Source organism: Dipteris shenzhenensis, chromosome 13 (genome assembly GCF_047967505.1).
Source record: "Dipteris shenzhenensis isolate YYH24624 ecotype China chromosome 13, Dip_SZ_1.0, whole genome shotgun sequence".
NCBI classification, from domain to species: domain Eukaryota; kingdom Viridiplantae; phylum Streptophyta; class Polypodiopsida; order Gleicheniales; family Dipteridaceae; genus Dipteris; species Dipteris shenzhenensis.
In genome coordinates this window covers 39,622,700-39,641,375 of record NC_141608.1, presented here as the reverse complement: position 1 = coordinate 39,641,375, position 18,676 = coordinate 39,622,700, and the positions used below count along the sequence as shown (strand labels likewise).

At 43.1% G+C, this 18,676-nt stretch overlaps 1 protein-coding gene across 2 annotated transcripts in view; it reads right to left on the bottom strand.

Moving 5' to 3' along the window:
- Positions 1 to 9,448, bottom strand: part of LOC147895386 (uncharacterized) — a 55,419-nt gene extending 45,971 nt beyond the window's left edge. For both annotated transcript variants that reach the window (XM_087383972.1, XM_087383973.1), the window contains exon 1: positions 8,985 to 9,448. In XM_087383972.1, coding sequence (XP_087240098.1) covers positions 8,985 to 9,063 — 79 coding nt within the window. In that variant the 5' untranslated portion in view covers positions 9,064 to 9,448. The remainder of the gene's footprint in view (positions 1 to 8,984) is intronic.
- Between the last annotated feature and the right edge of the window lie 9,228 nt (positions 9,449 to 18,676).

Here is an 18,676-nt window from a genome sequence, read left to right as displayed (position 1 = left end):
AAAACTCCTATGTGAGACTATGGATGACTGGAGGCCCATCACTTTGATGCATGTTATATATAAACTTATTGCTAAAATGTTGGTTCATCGGATAAAGAATATCCTTCATGATGGACTTCATCCCAGGCAATATGGTTTTGTTCCAAGAAGGAATATACATGATAATATCTCCAATACCCTCATCGCAATGGAATATGCTAAATATTCAACTCAAGATGTTTTGGTCATGCAGGTGGATGTGGCAAAGGCATTTGATACCGTACAGTGGGATTATGTCTCTCAAATCATGTCTAAACTTGGTTTTGGGCCAAAGCTAGTTAATGTCATAGATTGGCTTTACTCAGATTCCACTGCTCAATGCTTTATGGGGAACCATTTGTCTGAGTCTTGGACTCTTGAATGATCAGTTCGACAGCACTCAATGCTTTGCTCTATGCTATTGCTTCACATCCTTTGCTTCTTTATATGGATCATCTGGTTGATACTGGACAGTTAGTAGGGCTTCAGATTCCTGGCTCATGACCTTTCATTGCACAAGCCTATGTAGATGATTCATTCTTCATGCCAAAGAATAGTCCTCTGGAGCTTCGCTTATTGATGGATACCCTTTCTGATTTTGGGTTGGCAGCTGGTCTAAAAATTAATTTTCAGAAATCAAAACTCTTGCCTCTCAAGCATTGCGACTAGCATGCTATCCTTTGGCCCGGCCAGATTATTCATCCGGAAAACATAGTAAGACATTTGGGTTATCCAATTGGCTGGAAAATCAGAAATAAGCAACAAATGTCTTGGGTATTTAACAAAATTCAAGACAAATTAGAATATTGGAAGATCTCCACTAGGCCTTTGCATGTTCGGCTTCGAATTGTCCAGTCCATTGTTTTAGCTTATGTCCAGTTTTACCTTCCTTTATTACATTGGTCATCTCGAGATCTCTCTTCTTTTATGTCTCAAGCCATGGAGATTTTTTGGAAAACTAAGCTTCATAAAAAAGCTTTAAGGTTGCTCAAAATGGACCTGCTTTGCTCACCAAGAATGCATGGTGGTTTGAATATTATAAACATCAAATTTCATGTGTTGGCAAGAAAGATCACTATGCTCAAGACTTTTTTTCAGCAAGAGCAGCCTTGGTCTATCATGTTGGCATTTTTGTGTGGCCAGATGCGCACAAATGCTTATGGACATTGGCTAGTTGATCCATCGGAAGTAGTACTTGGCAAGTTTCAAGGTAAAATCCCTGGTTATCCTTTTTCTACTGCCTTGATTCAAGATTGGAAGAAAGTGCTCTCTCGCATCAAATGGTCTGCCCATCTTGCTTCTACAGCTTCCTCGCTTCGAATGGAAAGCCTTCATTGGAGTGCTGTTTTTTACTCTCCTCTTGCTGTACAACAACCAATCAGAGCTCACAATCTCATGAAGTTGGGCATCCGGTTCATTGATGATGTGGTAGATACTCAGGAGCATATTCTCTCTTTTCCGGCAACATGCCAACACTACAATCTTGGGATGCATCATAGACCCATATGGAAAGCTATTGCAGATCTCTTACTTCCTTTGGTTCCGATTCCAACATTGAAGTAACAGACAGGCTTCAAGATTGGCATCTTCATTCTTCAAGTCCAGGATTATCCTCTCAACCTTTGCATCTATGGACTTCCATACAGGCTTATCGATTGATATTACCTCCTCCATGGATTGCTCATCATGCAAATTCTCTTTAGCATCTGAATAAGTCTTTAACTTGGTGAAAAGGAAAATTGAAATTGATATGGAAGTTGAAAATGCCATTGAAGCAGAGACTCCTTCTCTGGAGACGTATTGTTGGTATTTTTTCAGTGGGAGTGAAATTGGCTCAAAGAAGGATTGCCTCTCCTCTTTGTCCAAGATGTATGTCATCATACTCCTGAGAGTATTCAGCACTTATTGTGGTTTTGTTCATATTCCAGAGACCTTCTGGACAAGATCTCCTATTTTTTCTCTCTCAGATTTCCTGCACACAGGTTCTTGAGGTTTTTCTGGATGTTTGGCAGATTATCAGCTTCTTTGTCACAGTATTCTCTTTTCTTCCATTGGACCAGATACTGGGCCTTATGGACCCTCTGGCTACAACGAAATCATGCACTTCTGAATTCACCCCTTCAGCACCCTTATGAGTTCTTCCGGGCCTCATTGCGGCAGTCCTTATATGATGCCTTGCATGAGGAAGATTTGGATGTTTCTTGCATTCAGCTTTTCTTTTACTGTTTCTGATGGATAGGGCATTGGCTCTTTTCTCGAGCACTGCCCTGTTGTAAAATGGATGTTTCATAATATAATTTTCTTAGTTTCACCCCAAAAAAAAAAAAAAAGTGTGTGTGCATGCTTCCGCACATTTCACACTCAGACTTCAGGTTTGCACAGAGCCAGAGAGGGCAACAATAGATGCAATCGGCTCCGAGGCTTTGTGACGTGTTTTAGAGGGGTAATTCCACACATCTATGCTGCGATTTGGTATGTCCTTTCCCCGAGCTTCTTCAGCACCCTTCTTTACACTGTTTTGAGGAGCTCTAGCCCAAGGACGAGGTTCAGAGTGTTGCTTGGCAAGGAGGTCCACGTTGGCTGGGTGGTGCGCACACGGCCTGGTCAATGAAAGGGCCGAGAAGCGGGGTGTGGTTTCTGGAGAGGCTTGTGGGCCAGCCAGTAGGCTGCTCACTTGTGCCTTCGAGCCTCTTTTATAGAGGACTGGGGCTGATGTCAGGCCTCCAATTGACTGTCCCAGCCTCACCCTTTGCCCTATTTATAGGGCTGCTCCACTCCCTTCAGACTATCACTTGGAGCTGTACTTCTTCCCTGTTTTGTGTGCCTCTCTCTCTCTCTCTCTCTCTCTCTCTCTCTCTCCTACATGCTTCCGCACATTTCACTCTCACAAAAGCATCTTTTTGCTTTTCATGACCAAACTGCCCATAACATCTCTGAATCCACTTCGTCCAATGTCAAGCTGACCTTACACAATTTGGTCGAAAATGCATGCAATAAACCTTTTTGCTCTTCTTTGCTTTTTGAGACGAACCTTTGCACTTAACTCCAACTGTGTATTTCTCAAAATCCACAAAGGATATCCATACTGTTAGAGGTGTCATCTCCAAGTTCACTGAGTGAGGACCTTGCTTGTGGATCTGCCTGCCCATGTGAGGAGTGAGGGCCATGTTTGTGGGTTTGCCCACCCTGGAGAGGCACACACACACACACAGAGAGAGAGAGAGAGATGTGGGTTCGCCCACCCCGGAAGACCAAGGTTATGATCTTGAACACCTCACATGCACCACTCCACCGACATAGCCTCACTTACCGATGTGAGCTAGTAGAGATGGTGCAGTCTTACATATACTTGGGGATAGTCTTTATACGGCCAGTTTTAACGATGGTCCACGCAGCCAGGGCGCGACTCACACAAGTATAAGGAACTTTGGCCCGACTGGAAAGGCAATGCTTTTGGGTGCACTTCGAGGATCCACTAACGAATGGCTGGTTTTCCGACACCCTAGTGAGGCCGAATGCGATGTATGCATCACCCTTTTGAGAGAGTGATCACTTGACAGCAGACTAAAGAAGATTTGAGCAAATGCAAGTGATTATGTGGTCTAGGATGATTCGGAGTAAGCCCTCGGTCCCCAAACAGATAGTACAGGCAGAGTTCGCCTTGACACCACTCCAAAGTGCCATCCTTCAAATAATGGGTTTGGACCTTACCTAGCTAGAGACTGCCAATGCTGGCCCTAGAGTTCTGCAGACGGTTAGCAAATGGTGGGATCAGCTCAGCATGGTATGCGTGCATATCCACATGGTTTGCCAATCAAGGTTTCAGATGAACCGGCTCCCCCATTTTCAATACAGCATGGATGAACCGCCCCACTTGATTCCACATGATGAGATCAACCATATCATACGGTTAGGTCTCCTCTCACTCCATACGTCTCTAACTTGGGGGGACCAAGAGTTCCTCATCAATCGAAGGATGGACTCCTCATCAAACAACAATACCCAGAGGACAAAGGAGTCTAACATGCACTAAGGGTTGCCATTGGGCAGATGCGGGTCTCATCCCATCACCTAAGGATTGAGGCAGGGAGAGCTGCAAGCACACCCAAAGAGCAGCAAATCTATAGGTTATGCACACTGGGGGAGGTCAAGACAAAGGAGCATTTCTTGTATGCCTGCCCAACCTACTATGGGGTCTGGGGACGATACCACTGCCTCTTTGAAGAGGGGCACGGCTTTGGTCCACTCTCATGGTTGATCCAATTCCATGACTAGGTCCGCATTGGGCTCTATCTGATTGAGATGTGACGGCACAGAGAGACATTATTGAGACAGATTAGACAACAGCAAGAATGACCGCGCTGCAGGTGGCTGACATAGACCGAGCAAAGTAACATGTCACAGACTTCTATGCATTTGAGTCAACTCTAAGACATAGTGGTGTGGAGGAGCTAGCTAAAATGAGGGCAGTGTGGACAACAGGAGAGATGCAGAGACCACACATGATACAGAAAGTGACCAGAGCACACACGATGGAGGTATGGTCTATCTAAGACCTTCTTAGAGGAGACCGTTAGAGTCGAGGCATCGCTCTTGACATGGCCCATCGGGCATAAAGGTCCTCGAGACCACGTCTTCCGCCACCACAACAAGAGACACAATCCAACAGACAAAAGATCCGAGACATCTTTGCTGCCTAGCGAAAGAGCAACCACGGCACCAGGTTTTGAATTTTGAGTTACAGTTTTGAGTTTTGAGTTTGAGCTCTTGAGCTCTTTAGCTTAGCATGGCACTCAACAAGGGCCCTAGCGTGGTCGCCCACAGAGGCTAGTTTCTTCTCTTGATGTACTTCGTACCATCGGCCCGTGAGACCTTCCAAGGACGTTAGTCTCTCTCTCTCTCTCTCTCTCTCTCTCTCTCTCTCTCTCTCTCTCTCTCTCGCAAGTTTTGTATGTTTTTTTTTCTCAAAATTTTTGGATGTACAAGTCACTATCTATTTGATAGTGGTGTCCAACCCATAGATCCTAAAGTGTCCCATATGGGAAGATGCCCCAAAACCCTTGGTTTTACAATGAGTGCAGAGAGATGAGAGCCCACCTCACACGTGGATGAGCACTTGGACATTTGACTTACAGAGGCACAACGGATCTCACGCCGAGTGACACGACATAAGAAGCAGGCTTTCCTCATACATAGGACGGATGAGGTGATCAGATCCTTTCGCAAGGGAGATCCTACTACAGGATGGGGACTCTTGTCGGAGGGGAAGTCGCCCATCCCCATCACAGATCCAACAGTCTAGCATACACATGCATGCTCTCTATATGATGTCCCAAGTCAGGCACCACCTGCTATGTCCTCTTTGCCCAGACCCACTACGTGTCACTTGTTTACTGTGCAGAATGTACGGGCTGCCCTCCTCCAACTTCATAATTGGAGATCACCAAATCATGAGGGACTATGCACTGAGCACTTTGCACATGGACAGGAGATCTTGACCATCCTAGCACAGCTGTTCAACCATGCCATATGCCATGGCTTCCCGCCTACCTGGAGCACAACCATCATACCAGTAGTGATCCCATGGACATTGGGAACTACCGCACTCTTAAGATTGGCCACACTCTGGCTAAGATATATGGGTCGAATCTAGAGAGAAAGATCAACAGCCACACAGAGGGTCACGGGCAGCGAGCTCTTGGGCAAGCAAGTTTTAGGAGAAAGCACTCCACACTAGACCACATATTCACCTTTAGGGCTATTATTGAGGAGGCAAAGTCGAGGCATCAGAAAGTCTACACTTTCTTCGTAGACTTTTGTAAGGCATTTGATAGTGTCCCACGTTCTCGCCTAATCAGGAGGTTATAGGAGTTGCAGCTCCCAGAGATCATGATCTGGGGGTCATGAGTCTATATGAGTCCGTTAGAGGGAAGGTACATGCCCCAAGAGGCCTATCAGACTGGGTTGAGAGCACTATCGGAGTGTGACAAGGCTGCCCCCTCTCACCAATTCTGTTCGGTCTCTATATCGACGAGATCACTTCCTTTGACGATGGAGAGAATTCACTTTCGGCTGACCTGATGGTGCAGATATGTTGTACACAGATGACATAGTCCTCATATCATCCTCAGCAAAGGGACTGCAGAAACATCTAGCTGCTCTGGAGATGTTCTACAGAGAGAGAGAGACTTGACAGTTAACATTGGAAAAACCAAGGTTATGATCTTCAACACCTCGCGAGCAGTGTCCCGTCGCCATAGCTTCACATACCATGATGAGCTAGGTGGAGATAATGCATTCTTACACATATTTGGGGGTAGTGTTCACCGGACCAGGTTTCACGATGATCCATGCAGGTACAACATGACTCACACGAGGACGAGGTGCTCTAACCTGACTAGAGAGGTGATGCTTCCAAGCACACTTCCAAGACCCTCCGACGAAGGGCTAGCTTTTTGACAAGCTGGTGAGAACGACTAACGTGTATGCAGCACCTTTCTGAGGGAGTGATATTTCAGCGACAGAGTGGAGGAGATTTGAGAGGCTACAAGTGATTATGGGATCCAAGATGATTCAGAGCAAGCCCTCAGTCCCCCATCAAAATATATAGGCAGAGTTCGCCATGACCCTATCCAAGTTGATGCCATCTCTCAGACAGTGATGTTCCTCCACAAAGTTTGGGCCTTACCCCAGTGGAGATTACCGAGGTTAGCATTGGAGTCCTCAAGGCAACTAGCAGAAAGCGGTGTTGATACAACATGGTATGCACGCGTATCCACATGGTTTGGTAGTCACAGCATTCAGATGGACAGACTTCCCCCTTTCAATATAGCTTGGATGCACCACCCGAGATGATACCACGAGATGAGATCAATTGTATCATACAGTTGGACCTCCTCCAGCTCCATACATCTAGGGCTTGGGGGGGAGAGGAGTTCCCTACCAAGATCCAGTTCTACCATGACCACTTCCTAAGGGTCTCGGAGCATGGTCTTGTCATCAGAACCCAATACCTCAAGGACTAGAGAGTCTCACATGCATTGAGGATCGCCATCGGTCAATTGCGAGTCTCATCACATCAGCTAAGGATTGAGGCAAGGAGAGCAAAGGATTTGCACACTATGCCAAATGGAGGAGATCGAGACAAAGAAGCACTTTCTATGCATCTGCCCAATCTATGATGAGATCTAAGAACGATATCACTGCCTCTTCCAAGAGGCGCATAGCTTTAGTCCACTTACACGGCTGATCCATTTTTTGTGTTGGGCTCTATCTAATTGAGATGCAACAACAAAGAGATATACTGATGTGACAGACCAAAGAGCGGCAGGGATTGAGGCCACAGGGCACCGAAATCAACAAAGCACAGACACTTGTTACAGATTTCTATGCATCTGAGTCAATTCCGACAAGGCTCAGGGAGAGGAGCTTGATGAGATGAAAGCATCATGGACTAGCAATGGGAGTCTCCACCACGATGTTGCCAGACGAGAGACACGCGCTCCACATGCGACACGGAGAGGGACACGCACGATCGAGGTCCGGTCCATTTCAGCCCTCCCCGGAGATGACCACCAGAGACGACAAGTCACCCTTGATGTAGCTCTTCAAATACATAGATCGAGGAGACCATGCCCTCCACCGCATCGAGAGACAGCTTGACACACACAGATACGAGAGCTTCTCACATCTCAGCAAAGAGCCACTAGGTTACCTGGATATATGGAACCCTGGGCATGTACTAGGAGCGTTAGCTCTGAGCACCTGACACTCTTATGATATTTTGCTACTCTACTATTTTGTTCACTAGCTTAGCACTTTAGCTTTCAGCAAGGGCCTTATTGAGCCCTTTGCTTCAGCCCTAAGTGGCTTGTATGAGTTACCTTTTGGTTTTGGGTTTTACATGGGGAGCAATGACTTCAAGTGTTGCTTAAATCGCGGATGCAGTACACGCCTGCCACCCAAGATGGATCCGTCCCCGGATGGCGAGATTCTGAATTTTCCCTTTTTAGGGCCAATATGAAGCAAAGAACAAATAGGTGAAACCTCAATTGAGATGGTTTGTGTCATATGCCCGCGAGACCTCCCGCAAATGTTAGTGCATCTCTCTCTCTCTCTCTCTCTCTCTCTCTCTCTCTCTCTCCTTCCTTTCAAACTTCTCTTCCTTTCATCTAACCTCATGATATGCACCTGCAAGGTAAAACTATAGACTAGCTAATATGACTTCCCACAAAGTCATCCAAAGTCCTCCATAGAGGCGCTCCAAACTTTCAATTAGAGCTGTTTATGCGGGAAGGTGGTTTGAAAACCACCCTATCCGTGTCAAAGCTGACCAGCAATTTCTGCTGCCCCTACTCCAAAGCAGGGCTAGAGGCGCTCCAAACTTTCAATTAGAGCTGTTTATGCAGGAAGGAGGTTTGAAAACCACCCTATCCGTGTCAAAGCTGACCAGCAACTTCTGCTGCCCCTACTCCAAAGCAGGGCTCAAGGTTTTCCCTCCAAAACCGGTCTGCAAACTGCCCCCTTCCGCATGATCAGGCCCTTAGCAGCCAGGGATTTTGATCACGTATTTCTGTCCTTAGGAAACGTGGCGCAACCATGCTTAGAGATATCGTCTGAGACCCAAAAGCCAGTACAGTGCGATTCAGAGGTCGGGGGTCAAGATCGAAAGCGCACCTAAACGCTTCATTTCTTATACTGTTATGTCCGGACTAGAAAGCTGGAGCTTGAAGCTTTAAATGGTGTATCGTGCTAGGATTCTTTTGAGATGAGAGTGGAATTTGGACGTCGTACAATGACAAGACGGCTTTGTTTTCATCCTTGACGCGCTAATATTCGCAATTTTGCATGTGGGTGCGCTACCTCAGTAAGGAAGCGTTCAAATCGAGGGGGAAACACACACAGCGTTAAAATATTGAGCTGCAGAGACACTGCAGACGAGAAAGGGGGGAAGGAATATGTCATGCCTGATTGATTGATGGAAACGTGCGAAGCATGGCGCGCTACCCAAGCAGCCGACGTCTTCACCAGCGAAGCAACGGCCATGGCAGGACCTGACCTGACCGAGCCCACTGTCTTTGTGCTCGTTGGATTGTTTTTGTATATTTTTTTCAGCACACTTCCAAGTTCTGTTGTTTGCTGGCGACGGGATACTCAAATGCTGAGCAGAAACAGCGCTCTACAGCTTAGAAAAGCTTTTCTGCATGGAGCTTTGTCCGTCCGTTGTTACAGCTTTTCCTCTCAGCTGGTGCAGGCGTTGTGGGGCAGTGAGGATATTTTCTGATAGAAGGGAGCCTTGAAAGCTGCTGTGTGGCCGAATGTCTTTGAGCATGCGGAGACCAAAGGGTGCGCACTGCGACTCTCTCTGCGTTTCCCCCTGCTTCACCGCTCCTCCACTCCACTCTCTCCCTCCCTCTCGCTCTCTCTCTCTCTCTCTCTCTCTCTCTCTCTCCCTCCCTCCCTCAGCGCCACTCTCTCTCTCTCTCTCTCTCTCTCTCTCTCCCTCCCTCCCTCAGCGCCACTCTCTCTCTCTCTCTCTCTCTCTCTCTCTCTCTCTTATGCGTATCCTCAGCGCCAACTCTCTCTCTCTCTCTCTCTCTCTCTCTCTCTCTTATTCGTATCCTCAGCGCCTCTCTCTCTCTCTCTCTGTTATTCGTATCCTCAGCGCCACTCTCTCTCTCTCCCCCTTCCCCTCTCCGTCTCTCTCAATCGTATCCCCCGTAGACGTAGCGACTCTGTCTCTCTCTCTCTCTCAGAGTCTTCTATCCTTCACCGCTCTCCCTCCCTCTCTCACGAATAGGGCACTCTGTCTCACCGCGCGCACATTCGAAGAGTCGTTAGACGGAGACACCTGTGCGGGATGGCGGCTCACACGCCTTGCACACTGTGTGCCTGTCTCTTTCCCGCCATAGCCAGCCTTCTCCTCTCCTTCTAACAAACGAAATCCTCATGCCTTAAGTCAAGCGTTTACCTTTAATCAAATCGTGGTTAAGCAAAAACTAGCTAACCAAGTCCAATTCCCCAAGTAGGAGAATTATAATTTATGGCACATTTTAAGGACTCCCTACTTTCAGAGCTAGCATCAAAGCTTGCTTCTCGGCAACATTAGCCTCGAGTTGCAGGTTTTGCCGCGTCGTCTCCACCAATCAAACCTAAGACCTCAATGTCCAGAGGGGACTCCAAGAACTCGCATCTAAGCCTTTTTCCCACGTTTGCTCCACTTTTCTAGCTAAAAATTTCTCCAAAAGCCTTTAAGGCAGCACACCAATGTGTGCAATAAGAATCTTTACAATTGACTCATTTGTCAACACTCTCCAATGAAGTGGGAGAGTTTAAATGGGTTTCTAATATTGAATCTCCTACCACATGTTAGATGCTTTCTCTTCTATTTTTATTTTGAAGTTTTTTTTTAAATCTCCCTTGAAAATCTCAAATAGCATCAAGTCCCCTTGTCTTCGCAACATTAAGCCTTCACACACTAAGAGGACATTCCCACGTAGGGGAATTCTATAAGCTATTTTTTCGGCAAGCCAAAGAATAGAAATTCTCCACTCAATGCGCTTTCTTCATCGATTGTATCTAGGCTTCCATTAAAATCGGACATTTCAATGAAGATAGGAAGGGAGAGATTTTCAAACACATTGGAAGGGAGAGATTTTCGGACACATTGGAGCCAATCGATTAAGCCTTCAAGCTATGAGCAGCATCTGATCGGTGCATGAAAGATGTTGCAATTTTGTTGTTCCCCTATTGTCTTGCAAATTTTGGAGCCATGAAAGCATGCAAAGAAAATTGAAAGTCATGGGAATGCTCTCTAAGGTTGAGCCATTTGTTGCCCAAGAAAGGCAAACTAAGTATATAAAAGTAACCAAACCGATTCAAATAAAATGCAAAGCTTATCTTCCTTTCTATCCATTAGAATAGTGGACCCAAAGCTCGGCAATTCATAAATGTATTAATGAATTAACAAGGACAATGGGAGAGATGCGATATACCTTTATATTTATATGATGCCGTCAATGTATCAATTGATAACAATTTAGTAGTAGAGCCAATAAGATTTCAACCCACTATTAAAAATACTAACTTTTACTCATAGTCGTACAAGACTATCATTAGCCTTCAAAAGAGGGTAAGGTATATTATGCACAGGGATCATTGTTATGATTAACCCGTTCTTGCGTGTAAACATTTTTCAATTTGGGAATTTAGACACCCCTCCATAAATCTACACATATAATTTACACTAAATTGCTATTGTACAAATTTCCTCATGTATATAAACAGCATGTAAGTGCCCCTATTGAATAAATACCCCTCCGTGCATGACCGTGCTATGTTACATATTTATGAGTGACCCCTCAAGGTATTATCTCAGCTATTATGTACATGTCTTCACGTAATTATATCTAGCCCATCAATTTAAGAAATTTACCGTATACCTTTATTTACTTCATTGAATGTAAATGATTAAACACCAATCCACAATGGAGATTGCCAACTAGAGGAAAGTGATTCTAAGTTTGGTAACACAATCTCCTTCACTTTGGTGAAGAGTTGTTTCAAGGTTTTTTATGGAGGTTTTAGTAGCTTGCCCTTGTTACTATGTCAATGTTCGCAATGGAGGATTTTGTACCTTGTAGCCTATGAGGGGCAGTCCATTACAATTGGATTTCTAGATGTTCAGGTTTCTTACATATAGTGGCTTCTACCTGTGCATAAAGATTTTAAATAGAACATACCTAAGCTTCATATTTTGTTGGCTCTTTTCCATGGCTTCCGTAGGAAGAGCAGAGTATTCTCAATATGTAGGGTTCTGAGGCTTTTTGTCACCTACAGATATATCAAGGTTGTCGTTTGTAGTATATGTGTAGCTTAGGACCTCGAGTCGTATTCCGATGAGAGACGTAGACTTAAGTATGGTAAGCAAACATAGTGCATGTATGTGTAAAAGGAACGTGTATCATCATGGTTGAGGTAATGAAGGCTTTCATCTTCATTGGGGGTTGCAGGGTTTAGGAGGAGTTTAAGGGTTAGGAGGAGGTTCCAGGGTTTTGAAGAGGTTCCAGGGTTAGAAGGAGTTCCAAGGTTTAGAAGGAGGTTCAAGGTTTAGAAGGAGATTCCAAGGTTTAGAAGGAGGTTCTAGTGTTTAGAAGAGGTTCCAGGGTTAGAAGGAGGTTCTAAAGTTTAGAAGAGGTTCCAAGGTTTAGAGTAGAGTACATGGTGGAGAACTCGTCTCCCTTGTAGATCATGGAGATTAAGGGTTGAGGAACTAAGGGTTTAGGGGAAGCATAGGAGTGGGAGAGGAAGAAGGTGTAAGAGCATGGGGGAAAGAAGAGAGAGGAGGGAGGAGGAGGAGGAGGGAGGAGGAGAAGGGAGGAGGAGGAGGAGGAGGGAGGAGAAGGAGGAAGAGGGAGGAGGAGAAGGGAGGAAGAGGAGGGAGGAGGAGAGGGAGAGGATGAGGAGGAGTTGCAAGGTTAGGACATGCTTTTGGATGTGGAGTGCAAGGAAGCATGGACACGTGAGACAATTGCTTGGAATACCAAAGTAGAACTCAACACAATGCCCCAAAGAGTATGGGCTTCATTCCATTATGGGGTATTTATACAAGTTGGAGAGCTTCTCTCTCTGCATGTAGGAATTGTAAGACATTCTCTCTCTACATGTAGAACTTGCATATAGAAGTTGCATGTAGGAGTTGCATGTAGAACTCGCATGTAGGAGTTACATGTAGGAGTTGCATGTAGAACTCGCAAGTAGGAGTTGCATGTAGAACTTGCATGTAGGAGTTGCATGTAGAAGTTGCATGTAGAACTCGCATGTGAACTCGCATGTAGGAGTTGCATGTAGAAGTTGCATGTAGAACTCGCATGTAGAAGTTGCATGTAGAACTCGTATGTAGAACTTGCATGTAGAACATGCAAGTTGGATTTCTAAGAGGGATTATTTCTAGCCTTATGCAAGTACAAGTGGAGCTTGCCGCTACTCTACACACACATTCTATTCTACCTAAGTCCATGTTAGCACAGAGACAACATATTTATTGCACTTGTAAACATAGCAACACTAGTTCTTACAGTAATAGTGGCAATTCATGTTGACCTACTAGTTTACTATCTTAAAGTACAAAACTTAGATGGCTTAGTCTCATGGCTAAGGGATGAGGATATTTTGAGAAATCAATGCATGAAATACCTAGTTTATATGAAAGTGTCAGTGGAATGAAAATGACTGCAGAGTTTGGGTGGAGTGCTCAATGATACAACATTGAATTCAATTTTGGGGTTACTATTGTGTGGGGACATTTTTGGTATGTGCAAATCTTATCAACTTTTAGTGGGTTTAAAGAGATTGATAAACTAAAGAGATTTGCCACTAGGCATGGTGGAGAGATGTTACTAGGCATGGTGGAGAGATGGTATTATAAAAGGAACTTCCAAAAATGCAAAGTTTGAGTTGGTGGTCATTTGCTTTTGAAAAAAATTACCTTTGCATTGCATGTCCAAGTGGTGAAAAAATTACTTTGCTCAAGTCCTACCCAATCAGGGGGAGCATTGAAGCCAGACCTTAAGGCAAAGGTTTTGTGCATACTGTATTGCAAGATGGAAGCAAGGTATGAATCCTTTAGGATATTGAAGAGGTTCTTAACATTCTGCTAGTCTTCACCACCATATCATCCACAAATAGCTAGCAAGTAGCCTATTTGCCAGAAGGAAGGCAATCCCCTTGAACAAACCAGTTTTGACTAATGATTTAATCATTTGCATGAGAGGAATTGACTTCGATGGCGAAGAGGTGAGGCTAAAGTGATACTACATGCTGAGGTGTCATGACAGTCAAGAGAAGCAGGGAGGAAGAGATGGTTTGAGAGTGGGAGAAAACATTCTTGTGCATGTGAACTTGAGGTGATGGATGTCAAGCCAGATCTCAAACAGTTGGCGAGGGGCAGAGGATACTTTTTCTTCGTGGCTAGAATCCCCTCCTTTATAGAGCTCGAGTAGTTCCTTACATATGAGTCTGAACTTTTGTTGACCAAGTAGCTATGATGTAGATGTTAGATTTGTGATTAACATTAAGGTGGACACATCCTTGCATATGCTATTGGAGATTTTTGTAGAGCATTGTGGCATCACTTTGACATCCATAGTGGTGGCATGTTAGAAGCACCAAAAGTGAGGTAGAGGATATAATATGGACATTGGGGTGCAAGGGTGTAAGCTAATAAAGAGGGAGAGTGTGCTTACAAGGTAAAGAGGGAAAGAGAAAAGGGATGATATTCAATAATGCGAGAATGTACAAGAGGAGAAATAGACACAATGGGGAAGTAAGGGAGAAGAAAGAGAGGATGGACTGAATGGGAAAGAATAATTTATGAGGAAAAGATGTGGAAGGCATATTGCATTGAGGCCAAAGTATGTATAAAGAGTTGAGCCTATGTGGGAGAATGTTGCATCAAGCAAGGCTCAAGAGCCCTGCATTTTATAGAAAATTCTTTTCTCATTAATTGGCATCCCACATGCACAAGGTGGATGGTGGTATCTCCCATGTGAGCATCTTTGCCTAATACTTCTCAAATGGAGTGCAACAACCCTTAGCCTCATTTTCCACATAAATTAAGATCCTATCCCCTAACTCAATAGTGGATGAATCACCTCCTTGGATCCTTTCCCTATTCTAATATGAACACAAAGTATCTAGGAGGGCAAGTGGCACAAAGATGGTGGCCACCTCATCCGGGTTTGCTCTTGTAATATACTATATGCATGCACTATGTAACAACCACCTTATTCACTGCACACATGGTGCCATCCACATGGTGGGGTTGGCACTCTTTTTAACGTTTCTTTACTATTTATATGAATGATGTTTTCAAGTGGTGTTGTTTGTTTGTTGTAATTCCTATATAAGGCCTTGTGGGGTGAATGTAGATCAAATGGAGCACATATACTGGATGTGTTGTTTTGTTTCAAGAATATACTTAATGAGGATTCCTATTGATCTTGATGGAAGTAAGGGCTTGTGCCTTAACAAACCAAGGGCTTATGATCTTTCTACAAAGGGTTGGGCACCGTTGTAGGTAAAGAGAGATGTGTTGTTTTGTTTCAAGAATATACTTAATGAGGATTCCTATTGATCTTGATGGAAGTAAGGGCTTGTGCCTTAACAAACCAAGGGCTTATGATCTTTCTACAAAGGGTTGGGCACCGTTGTAGGTAAAGAGAGAGAGAGAAGGGGGGGGTGCACAAGAGATAGGTGCGAGCATTATTTATGAGAAGTAATGAGAATCATTCTTTCAGCTCGTTTCCCCCTCTTGATAGTGGATGACTCATATGAAGGCTTCAAAGTTTTAAGTTTGCAACCTCCTTTAACCTCAACTTGAAGCTTCCATCCTTTCTTTTGTCCCATTTTATGACAACAAGCAATCGGCCACATTAGAACAAAGAATGGTGACTCTATCATCAGTAGCATAAACAAGCAACAAGGTGTGATCAACTAGCAAGACTCATAGCAATGCATGTGATAGCCACAACAATGCAAAAGGGAAAAAATAGTTGACCAGACATGCAAGAAGTAAGAAACATAGCAATGACTCACAATGAAAAACACCAAAGCAAAATGTAAAATAGAAGATGAATCAATTGAAGCTCCATCATCGAAACCCAACGACCTAGCCTTGGTTTTCTCCACATGAGCCATAGCCTCAACTTCCTCCACATAGGTAAGCTACCTCCATATAGGCCACATGGTAATCAAGCCCTCATTGCAATTAACACATGGTAGATAAGCCCATGTGTTAGAGCAATCCAAGTAGCACAGCTACCTATTGTTCGTATGGTATGGCATGCATATTTTTTCATTTTTGACCATGCATGGCACATAAGGATATACATATACTATAGGTCTATGTGTATGATGGTCAGAAAAATTTACATAGTCCTTTTTATGAGTAAGTTCCATATACTCAAAACAATTCATAAGGGTCAGACTATGATGCAATTGCACATTTTATTATTTTCAACTATGCATACATGTATGTGTTGGATTTCCATCCAAATTTTCTCAAACCTTTGAAGGATTCAAGCCCATATACTTGTAAGGTTTTATAAGAAACAAACATCATCTATATGGTGATATATGCTCATTTTCTCATAATTCGATGTTATGTGCATGAGTGCCAAAAATTTGTGCATCGGTATTCTTATACCATAGTGTATAGGCCTAAGGGACATGGCACTTTGCATATACCTTTGTTTGAGTACATTTCATGTAATCAAAAAATTCCATAAGGGTCAAACATTGTTTCTATGGTAGCGCATGCATAGTTTCATACTTCAACTATGCATTGCATACAAGTTAAGAATTTGTGCATTGGAATTTTTATAGCATATGTGTATGTGTTTATGAAACTTTGGACAGAGCTTGGTTTGAGATAGTTTTATATACTCACAAATTTCCTTATGGGTTCAATAGAGTTTATAAGATGAGGCATGTGTAGTTGATCAATTTTAACCATGCATGCATCATAAGTGCCAAAAATTGTGCATCAATATCCATGTATCATAGGTGTATGTGTCCAAAGGTCATGAGACTTTAGACAAACCTTTTCTTGGTAATTCACTTATACTAGGGATTTAAGAGAGAGCTCCAATTGCATAGCTAGAGGCATGACCCTATGGAGCTAGAGGTAATCATAGAGTGTGCCATCTGATAGCAAGGAATTATAATAGCACCATGTGTTTTACTGATCGACCTTGTTAATTGACATTTGGCACCTTATTCTCCAATTCCATGCATTATTTCTAGTTTGACAAGCCCACCTCCCTAGCCTTTATGTTCAGTGTTGCCTTACCATGCATTCATTGGGAAACGTAAGGGATATGCCATTCATGGGTGCAAAGGCTGAGCTAGGGCTCATACATTGAGGGAAACCAGGCTTCCTATTTAGTTGAGCCAAGTCCCCTAGAAGGCCAACGAGAAGGTCAAATATTGGTTGCATTTTGTTTGTAGCTCGCATACTAGTAAAGCTCGACCCCATGCCTGACGTAATCATCATGACCTAAAATTTTCAAAATTTCTACTAGGTTGAGCAATCAATTTGCTACTCAATACTATACACAATCCACAAAATTGACCTTGAATGATGACATTCCATAAATCATCTCTAAGGTTTATACCTATAAGCCTTATATATCAAGATTCGAAGGCTATTTGAATGATGGGCATCTCAAATTGGATGATGAAATTTTCAATGGGCACATGTCCAGCATACAAAATGAAGGCTCTCATATTGGGTCACTCTTTCTAAAAACCAAGGCTTGGTGGCTAAGGTATAGCAGTTTTGTGCTATCCTTTTATGGGAAGAAGAAGAAGATGATTATATGACTCAAGGAGATATAATGTTCATAGAGGAAACAAGTTGGATAGAACTACAAGAGGGTTTTTTACCTTGAAATATATTGTTGTTGAGAAGAAGGAAGACTATGTCTCTATCATTCTTTCCAAAAAATAAAAATCTATCCAATTGGGGTTTTGGAGCTTGGAGACTTGATTGTTGCAAGGTATGTCATGCTTTGCGCTTCAGAAAGGAAACATGGGAAAATATGATATTTGTATTACTATGGAGTCAAATAGTGAATGTTAAATAGAAGTTGAAGCATTCGAAAGCACCTTGAAGACATAGTGAGAGGAAAGCAAATGTCAATACATTTTAGTTTTTGACATTTTGAAGAATCTATCATCAAACACAAGCATGAGACATACATTTAATAAAGTCGGAAAAAGATTTACTCTTGCACAATTTTATGATGATGGATTCTATTTGAGTCCCCTTTAGCTCAAGGAAGAAATATCATGGACAATATGTAGAACACTCATGATATGTATACATTGTTGATACCCATATATGGAATCTCGCACACATTTGTTGAGCACTCAAAGAAAATTTTCTTATTCAAGATACTTTACATGATAATATTATACATTATACTTCATGCTCGTGAGACAAATGAGGCACAATGGATCACATACATGAGAGGGATTCGTATAGTCAAAAACCAAGTCTTATGTCTGTTTACAGCTTCAAAAGTAAGGTCACATTTTGCAATAATTTGCTATTGCATCCTGAAGACGGAGGGAAGGTATTGTCATCGACGTGTGATTCATTTGATTTTACATGATATTCTTCTTGATGATGCCCAAAATGTCAACTTTGTAATGAGATAATAAAGATATTTGGGAGCAAGTCTTTCCAAGCTTGATTGATACGTAATCCATGTGGTCATAACTTGGCTATGAGGATTTGATTGAGATGATGTTAGGTGATGGCTAGAGCCAGGAATACTTTCTAAAGTAATCTCAAGGGGTATTGTCTATTTGTATAAACTTTGGATGGAGTAATCACCTAAACAAGTCCTAAAATTTTTAGGGCATTCTGCATTATGTATGCAATAACATGTGAGACTATTGTTATAGTGACATGAATAGTTTTACAGATGGAGGTGTACTCATTATTACTTGTATATTTGACACAAGGGAAAGGTTTGGTTCAAATTATGTATATTTTCATGATGCTCGTTTGGGGCATGTCCTAGTAATTTCATATGTCTATGGTATACAGAAAGAGGCATGCTTTCTTATTTTAGTATTTTGCATCCATTGA